This window comes from Gracilinanus agilis, chromosome 3 (assembly GCF_016433145.1).
Source record: "Gracilinanus agilis isolate LMUSP501 chromosome 3, AgileGrace, whole genome shotgun sequence".
NCBI lineage: Eukaryota > Metazoa > Chordata > Mammalia > Didelphimorphia > Didelphidae > Gracilinanus > Gracilinanus agilis.
In genome coordinates this window covers 189,171,352-189,184,210 of record NC_058132.1, presented here as the reverse complement: position 1 = coordinate 189,184,210, position 12,859 = coordinate 189,171,352, and the positions used below count along the sequence as shown (strand labels likewise).

General features: G+C 36.6%; 1 protein-coding gene across 3 annotated transcripts in view; it reads right to left on the bottom strand.

The window, feature by feature from the left end:
* The window catches only part of ATM (ATM serine/threonine kinase), a 136,569-nt gene that overhangs the window by 14,350 nt on the left and 109,360 nt on the right, over nucleotides 1–12,859 (bottom strand). For all 3 annotated transcript variants that reach the window (XM_044669121.1, XM_044669122.1, XM_044669123.1), the window contains exons 50-54: nucleotides 11,865–11,978; nucleotides 11,313–11,471; nucleotides 10,341–10,479; nucleotides 6,761–6,843; nucleotides 3,354–3,494 (exon numbers count right to left, since the gene is read on the bottom strand). In XM_044669121.1, coding sequence (XP_044525056.1) covers nucleotides 3,354–3,494; nucleotides 6,761–6,843; nucleotides 10,341–10,479; nucleotides 11,313–11,471; nucleotides 11,865–11,978 — 636 coding nt within the window. The remainder of the gene's footprint in view (nucleotides 1–3,353; nucleotides 3,495–6,760; nucleotides 6,844–10,340; nucleotides 10,480–11,312; nucleotides 11,472–11,864; nucleotides 11,979–12,859) is intronic.

Below are 12,859 nucleotides of genomic sequence, written 5' to 3'. Positions count from 1 at the left end.
ATATATATATATATATTTGTTTATTTTCTTTATAGTAAGAGAACAGAAAAATGGTGTTCCCAATAAAAGAAAAGAAAGATGAAAAAAACTGGCTCAAGTTCTTTAAGTAACTAACACTGAATGCCAACTTTTCTAGAGTGGGCTATCATATAAGGCAGACATATAAACCAAAAAAACAAACCATTTCTCCCTCTGTCATCCTTAATTAACTACTAGAAATTTTCTAAAATGAGGCTGAGAAGACTGTCATAGGCCCAATATAGAACTGAACAGAAGTAGGGCTGCCCCCTAATTCTCATTAGCTTTGTCAAAGACTCTAGGGAGTTATCAACCTAGAAAAGGTGATAACTGCCACCTTTTGGAATCTTAATATGAATCCAAGAATATGAAACCAAAAAATATTTTAAATGTACCACTAAAAACCTAAACATCAAGACTACTTCTCCTTCTTCTCCTACTATAGCTTCATTTCTTCCTGCGGAAGACATGGTAATGGTGTCTAGTAATTTTAATCATTAGTCACCTAAAATAACTGATGTCATTTGGAAACCCACAAAAATAATTATCATAATCTAGTTCTACCAAAAAAAAGTTGGACTGAAATGTTCCCGAAATTAAAGAACAATCTGTGCACGAGGCAGAGAAGTGGGAGATGGCCAATTTGATTAAAGAGTGCTTAAGGAGAAGTAATATATAATCAGCCTGGAAAGACAGGTTAAAAAAAAGACTTTTAAGAAACAAATCACATTCCTTTCCAAGTTTATCATATATTCTTCTCCTTCCTGCATTTTAAGAATCAGTCAAGTTGGACTTCTTATAGTTGCCCACTTGGGACACTCTATAGTCATCTATACTGACTGCTGCTCTGTTCTTGTTCTCATTCTCTCCCCCTTTCCTGCCCTCTCTTTCCATCTCTGCTTCTTCTTATTCAGTGTTTCCTTCAAAACTCTCAAGTGCAACTTTCCACCTGAATCTCTCATTATTTGTCTTCTCTTGTCCCTACTGACCTAAGAGAATGGGTTATGAAGGATACTTCCCAGGAACAAGATTGTAGACCTAGATCTGGAAGACCTCCAATCCAGTATGCTCTTGTTTAACATTTTTAAGAAAACCATTCTGAGACCCAAGGAGATTAAATTATTTGTCCACCATAGTCATGAAGTTAATTACATCAGGGGTAGCAGTGAAACCCAGGGCTTCTTACTGTAATCAACTTTCCTTCCAAAGTGCCATGGTGTTTACTGTGTAGTATGCTAGATATTCTCAATGTAGTCATTTTAATTTTTTTTCCTGTGGGGTAAGGGAGGGTTCAATGGGTAGAGATGGTATAAAGTAACAAAAAAAGGGGGGGGGGGCAGGGGGGCAGGGTAAAAGCTAATGCCAAACATAGGCTATTACTAGAACTGACTAGAAAGAGAGAAGTGAAAGTTCTAATGTACTCTTCTATGGTCAGATCACACCAAGAATTCCACTTTCCTTTTTTCAGTACAACTTTTAAGGAAGGGCATTAACAAACTGAAATCTCTCCAAAGGAATAAGTAGCATGATGAAGGGATTCAAAAGCAATTCTCTTATTTATATCATATTGACTTGTTAATAATACATTTTCATAGTCTCTTGGAAGATGAGTTCATTTCCTACATTACTGATAAGATTGAGGCCTTCTATCCTGAGCTCTTTACTCTTTAGTATACCACAAAACTTTTCTGTTTTCTCCCACTTCTTCCTCTTTCCTTCTACTCTCAGAAGAGGGTCTTCTACCTAGCCAAAAATAACTGGTGCTCATATAACCCTATGATTCATAGGATCAAAGATCATGGATTGGAACAAAGCCCAGATGTTACTGCCCTTGTTTCTACTGATGAGAAAAACTGAAGCCTAGAGAAGTCAGATGACTTGTTATGGTCAAATAGGTACTATGGGATAGAAATGAAATGTGAGCCCAGGTTCCCTGACTCTAGACTTGGTGCTCTTTCCATCTTAACATGCTGAAATTCTACATCATTTGGCACTGTTTCAGTGATCAACTCTGTCTCTTGTAGTAGCTTTTTCCTTTATATTTATAGACACAATCAAGTCATTCATAAAAACAACCTTCTCTTCACCTCTCAAATTAGCATTCTTATCTCTTTTCCCATTCACTGCTAAATTTAGAGAAAAAGTAGTCTACAACAAAAATGTCAAACTTGTGGCCCGTAGGCCATATACAGCATAGCCCTTAAGTGCTATCAAACCAAATCAAAACAAAATTGGGAAATGTTAATAAAATAAATGAAAATATGGTAAAACATAGTGTTAATTTGTAGTTTTATGAGTCAATATGCAGTTGGTAATGACTATTTTTATTTGTGTTTGACACCAAAGGTCATTTACTGCTCAACCCTTTATTATCTACTTGCTTCTTCATTCTAATAAAACTGCTCATTTTAAATTCCTGAAAGAACTTTAAATGTGAAAACCCTTAGTTTTCGTGTTCTTTCATGGTTTTAGCTCTATCTGAGCTAGATAGTACAACTGATAAAAGTCATGAGGTTGGAGTCAAAAAAATCTAAATTCAAATACTGCCTGAGATACTTACATATTGTGTAATCACTTACACAAATTATTTGTGTAAATCATTTAATTTCTCTCTGTTTTAGTTTCCTCAACTGTAAAATGAAAATAAAAATAGTACCCACTTCCTGTGGTTTTTGTGAGGATCAACCTTCTTCGCTCCCCCTCTTCTTTTTCCTCCTTTCTTCCTTCTCCATCCTTCTTTGTTTTTTGCACTGGTTCCTTTTCCTAGCCCTAAGTATAGCTATTGCCACAGGCTTCCTTTGACCTTTTTTTCCTATTATCTTTCATAATTCTTATCCCAACTCATGGCTATGGTTATTACTTCTGTGGAGATCATTTCTAAAACTTTTTCTCTATCCCTAACTTCTCAGAATTTCAGTCCTATGCTTCCAACTTATTGCCAGATTAAATATTCAACCTTCCTGGTATCTGAAACTTATTATGTCTAAAACTAAACTCATTATATACCTTCCAAATCTCAACTTCTTCCTACTTTCCTTATTTCTTTTGATCTTCTCCAAGTAGCCCAGACTTAAATCATTTAGTCATATGTTATGGTTTGATATTCAGTTGAACATAAGGAAAATCTTCCTAATGATTATAAAAGGCCTCAAAGTAGAATGGACTGCTAGAGAAGGAAAAGAGTTCCCTGTCATTGAAGTTCTTAAAAATCTTAAAGAGAAAGTTAGACAAGCTATTGTCCTAAGGATTCATTTTTAAACATGGGCTAGGCTAGATGATCTTTTAGGTCCCATCCCAGTGTTAAGATGCTATAACCCCAAAATCAAAAAACCCACCTTGACAAGTTGTCTCCTCTCTCTGCCATCTGACCCTACACAATCAATTATTTTTGGTAGATTCAGGCCCCCTGCTAAACGAAACTCTTGCTTGAATGATCGTATGGTCACCAGATTTTCATATTCACCTGTAGGGTCAACCTTGAAAGAATCAAACACAACAAGAAAGGTTAAATTCATGATATTAATATGTAGCAGGACTTCATTTTACATAACTAATACATTCCAAGACCTTTCTTGTAATCTGAAAATCTCACATAATAGCTAACCTCATTATTTAGTAAGTATTTCTTATATGAACATTCCTAGACTTAACAACTTTTCTTAAGCTTATGAGAATTATTAGTTTCACTATTCTTGTACTTTGGGGTCATTATTATTAAATAAATGGTACGAGTGAAAAAAAGAGAAGCACTGCTCTGACATGGACATAACTCATTACAAGTTAAGAATTCCAGGCAAAGATTCAGGAGCTAATGTTAAGTGTGAAACAATACAATGCCTCATACTAATGTTTCTAAGAACAAGAATGAGTGATTGGGTGTACTGCTACAATTACATGGCCTGGGAAAATGGCACAGATTTAGTATGTATTTAAATTTTTTATTTAAAATTTTTTTTGCCTTTTTAAAAAACTGCCAGGGGGCAGCTGGGTAGCTCAGTGGATTGAGTCAGGCCTAGAGACGGGAGGTCCTAGGTTCAAATTTGGCCTCGACACTTCCCAGCTGTGTGACCCTGGGCAAGTCACTTGACCCCCATTGCCCACCCTTGCCACTCTTCCACCAAGGAGCCAATACACAAAAGTTAAGGGTTTTAAAAAAAACTGCCAATCATGTATACCTAAATTCATGTGTGTTGCATTATTATGAGGTCCTATTGTAGGAAAAAATGAGGTATCTGTTATGAGTAGTACATTTTGTTTTTAGCATCAAACAATGAAAATAATATGTGGCTGCATGAAAATGTAAGCTGCTAAAGATGAATTGAAAAGTCACTGTCCTGTCTCACCAGGCTAGAAGATTTACAATAGGAGGGTTTTAGATAGTTACAAAGAAATGCCATAAGAAGTCCACTTATATCATCAAAAAGTAATCTCAAATGAAAGTTTACGCATATGCTGTTATAGTATTTTCAACTCTTTAAATTTTAAGCTTGTTTCCAACCTAAAAGCAAAATAGGGGCTTGATTTTTTTTTCAAAGAGAAAAACTATGACAATAAAAGGCTAGAGAAATGTTACAAAGTAGGGAATTTTCAAAATCTGTTCTATTCAATTTTGCATTTTCCAAGTTGCACGAAGCTGGACAATATAGTTGGAATAGCTAGAAATATACTGTTTAGGTAATGTAATGGGTGGGTAGAGGCCTTAAGCTAGTAATGAAACTAGAAGGAGGAAGGTGCTAGCTGAAAGGATGGAATGAACTGTACCCAGGCTGAGCTTGAAACTAGTTATAAATGTATCAAGGATCCAACCCTGGTTAACTGAGTATCAAGTGAAATTCTCACTGCTAGACACCAGGTTCCTTTAAGATATCAGATTACCAGCCCCTTCCCTGCTGAGGAAGTAGCTTCTTATTGGTGAATCATAGGCTGACAGGAAGTAGATGTTGAACTTCCCGCCCTTCAGCAATGGAGTTTATTCCTGCTGAAACTGCTCAGAACCCTTCCTGTTGCCAGTCCCTGCTTGGCCTTAGATGGTAGGCAAATAACCACAGAGTTCTCAGGCTAAGGCTAAGGGGTTTATTGATAACAGAGTAAAGGGAACAAGGCAGTGGAAAGAGGGTCAGGAAGTACTGAGAACTAAGGGTGAAAGATTTATCTGACTCAGGTTGCTAATAGGTCTTGTCTGAATGCTCTTCTTGCTGACCCAGGGCAGCAAGCCCTGGGTCAGAGTGAGGCAGTCTCTGGATAATAAATAAGGTTGATCTTTGACTAAAGGTTTGCCAGTAGTGCTGATTGTATTGATAAGTTGTTCTGCAGGATTGGTTTAACCCTATCCTAGGCCTAACTACCCACATTCCCACTCCCACTACCCAGGGCCCCAGGGGGTATCGGGTAAGTGAGTGGTCAGGGGAGAAGTCAGGGAAGAACAGAACCCAGCCCTGGGTCTCCAAGGCTTTATATACCCTTGGCCCAACTGGTAGTTGGTGTTTGCCCCGTGGCTCATGCCATGGTCAAAATTCCATCCAGGGCAACTTACAGGTTTCCCCAAGCCAACATGGCAATGTTAATAATCCTATATTATAGTAATAGTCCTTAAAATACTGGAAAATGAAGGGGTGTCCATTGATAGGGGAATGGCTAAACAAATTGTGATATCTGATGGTGATGGAATGCTATTGTGTTGAAAGGAATGATGAACTGGAGGAATTCCATGTGAACTGGAAAGACATCCAGGAAATGATGTAGAACAAAAGGAGCAGAACCAGGAGGACATTATACATAGAGATGGATACACTGTGGCACAATTGAATGTAAATAGACTTTACTACTATCAGCAATGCAAATGATCAGGACAATACTGAGGGACTTATGGGAAAGAACGCTATCCACATCCAGAGAAAGAACTGTGGGAGCAGAAACGGAGAAGAAAAACATAATATGATTGATTACATGGTTCGATGGGGATGTTGACTTTAAAGGATCACTCTATTGCAAATAGTAATAATAGGGAAATGAGTTTTGAACAATGATATATGTATAACTCAGTGGAATTGCTCATAAGTTCCGGGAGGAGGGTAGGGAAAGAACATAAATCATGTAACCATGGAAAAAATATTCTCAATTAATTAAATAAATAAAAATTAAAAAAAAGAGAACAGTCCTTAAAATGCTGCCAAAGGCTCAAAATAAATAACCTTGTAGGCAGGGAGACAGAAAAGAGATCATCACAGGTGTACCTTAAAAAAATAGCAGCTTCTCTTCTCCTTCCAACAACATACTTATTTACAAGATTAGTAGGCTATTGTTCTGAAGACCTGGCACCAAGAGAGCTATACAAAACGTTTTTCATGCACCTTGGAATATCCATAGTAGTGTTGGTTGTCCTTCAATTTGTTTATAACACAGGCTATTCAAAAAACCATTTATTTTTTATCCCTATCCACTTAGGTTTGTTTAATATTTTGAGGTTTTATTATTTAAAGACATGCTATACGATCTTATTAACAGTTTTTTTTCAAAAGATGTTAACATGACCATTTAAAAGGATGTCAGTTAAAGAACAAGCAACACAGTCTCCATTCAATCAAGAAGAGGAGTAGAGCAGAAAGAATGAAATGGAAGAAAAAAACCTTGAAATGCTTTAGGGCACCATAAGGCAATGATCCAAGAAAAAAATGCTTTCAAATAACCAACCCAAATTTAGGCCAAAATTCTTTGAAAGAGAAATAGTTAACATCACACTTACCTTAATTTCCATGGTGGGAACAATGACGTTGTCTAAATTCTTTAGTCTAGTAATTGGCTGGTCTGCAGGAATATTTATACCTTCTGAATTTAAAATAAGGACATTTTTAAAGAGATCAGTCTGGATGATTTATTAATAACGAGAAGGGGAGCTATAAGCAAGCCAAGAATACTAGATGGATTCTAGTGGCTAAATATTAACCTATATCACAATTTTATACAGGGTAACCCTTGTCCACAATCTCTTATCTTGCCAAAACCTGAATGAATGGAGAAGTTGGTGGCACTGGGGAGACAACAGAAGGCCTGGAGTTGGGAGAACCTAGTGTCAAATCTGGCTTTAGACACTTTCTAGTCTAGTCCTTGCCCTTCTATCTTAAAGGTAGTTGAGGAAGGTAGTAACTGTATTTAAAAAACAAACTCTGAACATATTGAGCACTGTCCCTACTCTCACTGTTGACCTAGAGTCCCAAGGTTATTGACTTGAGCTAGAGACAAGGATTATAGTTGATAATATGGTCCTCAGCTGAATCTGATTCTAGCTGTCATTTCTTCCCACCCTAACCCCCCTCCCATCTTTTAATTAGGATAGGATCTACTTGTGGATATACTGTTACCTCTAGGCAATATCCACAATAGCATCCATAATAGGGACTTGGTGAATTATTTCAAAAATGCATTATTGAGGGGTTCAAATTTGACCCAAGACACTTCCTAGCTGTATGACCCTGGGCAAATCATTTAACTCCAACTGCCCATCCCTTATCCTCTTCTGCCTTGGAATAAATACTAAATATTGATTCTAAGACAGAAGGTAAGGATTTAAAAATAGGAGTAGTAATAATAATAATACATTAGTGGAAGGAGAACAACAGTATTACAGATGTAATCTGAATGCTATAGCAATGTAGTATAATAAAAGGAGGTGGTAGAGAGACTATATAAAAACCTCATTTATATCACCAATTTTATTTTAGGACATAGTTAATGCTCTGGATAAACTGGAAGAATTTAGATAACCTGGAAACCCTTTAAGAGTTAAGGAGGGGGCAGCTGGATAGCTCAGTGGATTGAGAGCCAGGCCTAGAGATGGGAGGTCCTAGGTTCAAATCTGGCCTCAGACACTTCCCAGCTGTGTGACCCTGGGCAAGTCACTTGACCCCCATTGCCTACCCTTACCACTCTTCCACCTATAAGTCAATACACAGAAGTTAAGGGTTTAAAATAAAAAAAAATTTTTTTTTTAAAAAAAAAAAGAGTTAAGGAGGAAGGGGACAGCTGGGTGGCTCAGTGGACTGAGAATCAGGCACAGAGACAGGAGGTCCTTGGTTCAAATATGGCTTCAGACTCTTCCTAGCTGTGTGACCCTCGGAAAGTCACTTAACCCCCACTGCATAGCCGTTAGTGCTCTTCTGCCTTGGAACCAATACACAGTATTGATTGTTATGTTGAAACTCTGGGAGCAGAGAGTCTCACTGTTGATTGACAGGTGAAGGCTGTTGGACATCAGAATGTTCCCAGAGGCCATGAGGACAGGGGAGAAAGCAGTTGGCCAGGGGGGTATAAATACCCCGGCAGCCCTGGCTTTTGGCTCCCTTCACTTCCCTTGGACCTGAGATCTGTGGACCCTGGTCTACTGGGATTTGTGACTTGCTTGGTTCAACCTTGCAAGAACTCCTGTCTTGTACCTGATTAACATTGCGAACCTGTACCCAGACCATCAGTCTTCTTATTCTTCTGTCCCCTAGGTATTTAGGAATTCAAACCATCTTTAGTTATCTAGGTCTCCCAGGGCCTGGGAGGGATCCGGGAAGTGGGTAGGAGAAGAAGAAGAGGGTGGAAAGGGGTGGTACCTGAAGGCTGTATAGGCATAACATCTGGCAAGAAGAAGAAGAAGCTGAAAGACATCAAACAGCAGCTTGTTTGCTCTGGTTTGGCTGTGGCCAGGCTGAGCCAGAGGAGCTAGATTAAGCCAGAATCACTCACTTGCCTACAGCTCTGAGGGATTACTATTATCAAAATTAGTTTAGGGTTTCCAAATTCCTCTTCCCATTTCCTAATATTCCTTCTTTGCTAAAAATATAGATAAAGCTATTCAAGGACCTTCCTGGAGTGGTTGTTTCATCACTTCTCTGGGAAGGGAGCAACACAGTCAGATAAACGTGTCCAAGGCTAATAGAGCCCAATAACCATCATTAATCAACCCCTGGTGGGACCTGAAGGGATACCACTTACTGACCTAAAAGATCCTGCCTGGGCACTGTTATAAAGGAGGGAGGTGGTACAACATCTAGCTAGGTGGCAAGCCTCAGGTGATCTTGCTCTAGCCACATATCTGAACTACTATTGTTGTCATCCAATTAACAGTGGTAGTATTCAGTTTACCCCCCTCTCTATCTCTATCTGCCCATTTATTTATAACATGATTCTAAGAGAGAAGAGGTAGGGGTTTAAAAAAAAGAAAGAGTTAAGGAAGAATAAATAATTAGGCCAGAAGAAATTAATTTGTGAAGAAAATGAAAATGATAAGCATGTAAAAATATAGATTATATAACAAGCAATAGTTTATAAATGTTTAGAAAATAGTTTTGAAGAAGATGGATTTTATTAAGTGCTTAAAAATTTAGAAATGATGGATGTGAGGGAAAAACTAATAAAGTTTGTTTTTTCTGACTCAATCACAATGTCTGGCACTACATAGTAGGTGCTTAATAAATGTTTATTAACTAACTAGGTCAATCTGCAATTCCATTTTTGAATATTTGATTTCTAAAAAAGGCTCTCATCTAGGTACTAACAGGAAACTTAGTCAGAATACTGAAAAATCTTCAATTTTTCAATGCTTGATTATAGTAGTTTATGGATTATCCAGACCCTTTTTTTCTCCCTATTTTTGGTTTAATGCACTACAAATGAATATTTGTACCAGAGGGATACTAGGAGAAAAAAATAATGACACAAATTATTCTATTTTGCTAGTTGTTATCAGATCTATTAAAAACTCCAAAATATACTATCCGTCTCTTGATATTTGTGAGTGATGGACTCAATTATATATTGAGACATATTTTTGAACATAGCCAAAGTGAGAATGTTTAACTTTATTACAAATAGTTTTACTTTTCTTACTTTCTCAATAAGGGGGAGAGAAAAAAAATTAGAAAGTACAAAGGGAGGTTAAAATTGTAGGATATGATATTTTTCTATCTAGAGATTTCTATTAACAGGATCTTCTTTATTTCCCACTACCATAAATAACTGAGAGTTGATTATATCTGATTTTAAATATTTGCATACTTGTGTATACTATTAACATATAATTGCATAAAAAATATTCTACCATGTCAATAGTCTTTTTTTTTTTTAAACCCTTACCTTCCATCTTGGAGTCAATACTGTATATTGGCTCCAAGGCAGAAGAGTGGTAAGGGTAGGCAATGGGGGTCAAGTGACTTGCCCAGGGTCACACAGCTGGGAAGTGTCTGAGGCCAGATTTGAACCTAGGACCTCCCACCTCTAGGCCTGGCTCTCAATCCACTGAGCTACCCAGCTGCCCCCTCAATAGTCTTTTGAATACTTACTTCTCTGAGTCTTCCATGGACTGGCATCCATATTTGCCAGTGTGATATAAGCATCACAAAGTGCCTCCACATTTCTAACCATCTTAGCTCGTCCATTTTTGATAATACTTATTATGTTGCTTGCAGCCTCCATTCGATCCTAAATTTTTTTTAAAAAGATGTCTGTTATAGTGGGCACATACACAGATAGTCATCCAGAGCTACATGGCAAGCATAGAGACAAAACAGAAAAATCTGAAGTCTAGCTTTACTCCTACAACTATCATAACTCCTTAGACACATGAAACATGCACCAAAAAGAGGATACCAAAAAAATGAAAAATTTCCAAGTAAATAATAAAGACCATTCAAATCTTATTAGTGCTTTTCTTTGTACATAAGTATGAGAAAAATTTCAAGATACTACTGAATTTCTTCACTGTAACACAGATTGGTGCCCTGAATGATCTATAAAGAATCATGCACCAATTTAACCTAGTGCCACACAAAAACAGATTAAAAAATTGGAATACTGTCACAATTACTATTTCCTCCAAATTGTCAAAGGTTCAACAATAATGAGAAATCCAATTACAGGAAACTAATATGTTTATACAGATTTGTGGTAATAAAAGGAAAAGAATCAGAAAAAAAATTTTTTATCTTATGAAGTCAAAGTGAAGAATTTATGCCCCCCAAAAGGAGGGGAAGATTAATTATGAAAATCATTTGAGTACTATTTTAATTTCAATTATTGTTTCAATGTAGAAAGGGCATTCAGTTGTGGAGAAAAGGAAACTCAGAAATAAATGTGAAATAAAGAGAAAAGGCAACAATAATAAAACTTTAAAAAAAAAAAGAAAGGAAAACCTTATTTTACATATGATACAGGCTTTTCTATCTGCCCTACTGCAACATAAATAAATAAATATATTGAAAAGTCTCAGTATCATGTGATCCAGCATAAATAAATAAACTTTCCAACTCCCATACCTCATCAAGTTGAGAAATTTGCTTGGGGGCATTTTTCGTTATTCTGCTTCTTGTTGCTGCTTCTGGTTTGGTTAGAAGTTCATCTTTATTTGCATTTGCTAAGGCTAATATAATAAACAAAGTATGATGGGGGTGATCCAGTGAAATTCTAGCAATGAGCTGTTGGAAAGGTAAGAATAATTAGCTATCAAGGGAAGAACTAAACAAACTGACACATAAATTTCAAACAAACTAAAAAATAAGATCTATAAATTCATTGAAGAAATAAAACTTTCACTTCATTAAGTAAATTCTGTTGGGAATGAGGGGAATGAGATGGTGATACATTGTACAAGACAATGTTGAGAACAGAAGCACAAAAAAGAACCAAAAGATCTAGTTTTTGCCCTTATGGAGGAAAACAGATGGAACTAAATATACTACCCATTTTCTTCTCCTTAAGTTATAATACGTAGTCTGACTACACCAAAAAATAAAAAAGTCTGTACTGCAGCATAAAGTCATTTATTCTGTATCAAAGAAAATGTAAAAAAAGGTATTAAACATTATTACATTATTCAGAACTTCATGAAATCCTAGGCCTCCCATCATCTTGGTTCCCATTCTAGCAGCCAGCTGGTACATGAGAGGAAGAAACTTGTATGAGGGAATCTTCACCCCATCTTTCTGTTTTGAAAAAAATCAGAAATTGAAAAAAAAAAACTTTAATCAAATGAACTTCCAGATCATAGATCATTCTAAAGATATGTTAAAAACCACTTTAAAATATCATAACTAAATCTAATTGTGCATATGAAATATTTTATATTTAATACATATTTGCATTGCTAATAATAATAACTTAGTGGTTAACAGCAGCTTGACTCTTCTTTGCCTAGGAAGATTGCTGATCCTAAAGTCACAACAGATTCACAATGTATATTTTAAACTTAGTTACACTGAAAGCAAAGAAAAATTTAAGAATTGCTGCCTTTACAATGATTTCAGGAAAAACTAAAAGATTTTCATAAAGTGATACAAAGTGAAGTGAGCAAAACCAGATGCACATTGCATATAGTCCCAGCAATATTGTATGATGAAAGGAGCAGCTAAGTAGCAAAAGAGGACAGAGCACCAAGCCTAGAGTTAGATTCAAATCTAGCATCAGACACTTAACTGCATGACCCTGTGCAAGTCACTTAACCCCCAATGCCTATCTCTTGCCACTCTTCTGTCTTAGAATACTAAGTATGAGAAATGAAGAGCAGGAGGATTTTAGAAAAACCTGGAAAGTCCTACAAGAACTAATGCAGAGTGAAATAAGCAGGATCAGGAGACTTGTACACAGTTAACAGCAATTATTGATAAACACAATAAACAAATGTGAATAACTTAGCTATTCTCAGCAATACGATGATCCAATTCAAACCCAAAAGACTTGTGGCAAAAATGCCATCTGCTTCTAGAGAAAGAACTAAACCAAACAAATCAAAACCAAAACATTCATTCTCATTCTCTCTCTCTCTCTCTCTCTCTCTCTCTCTCTCTCTCTCTCTCTCTCTCTCTCT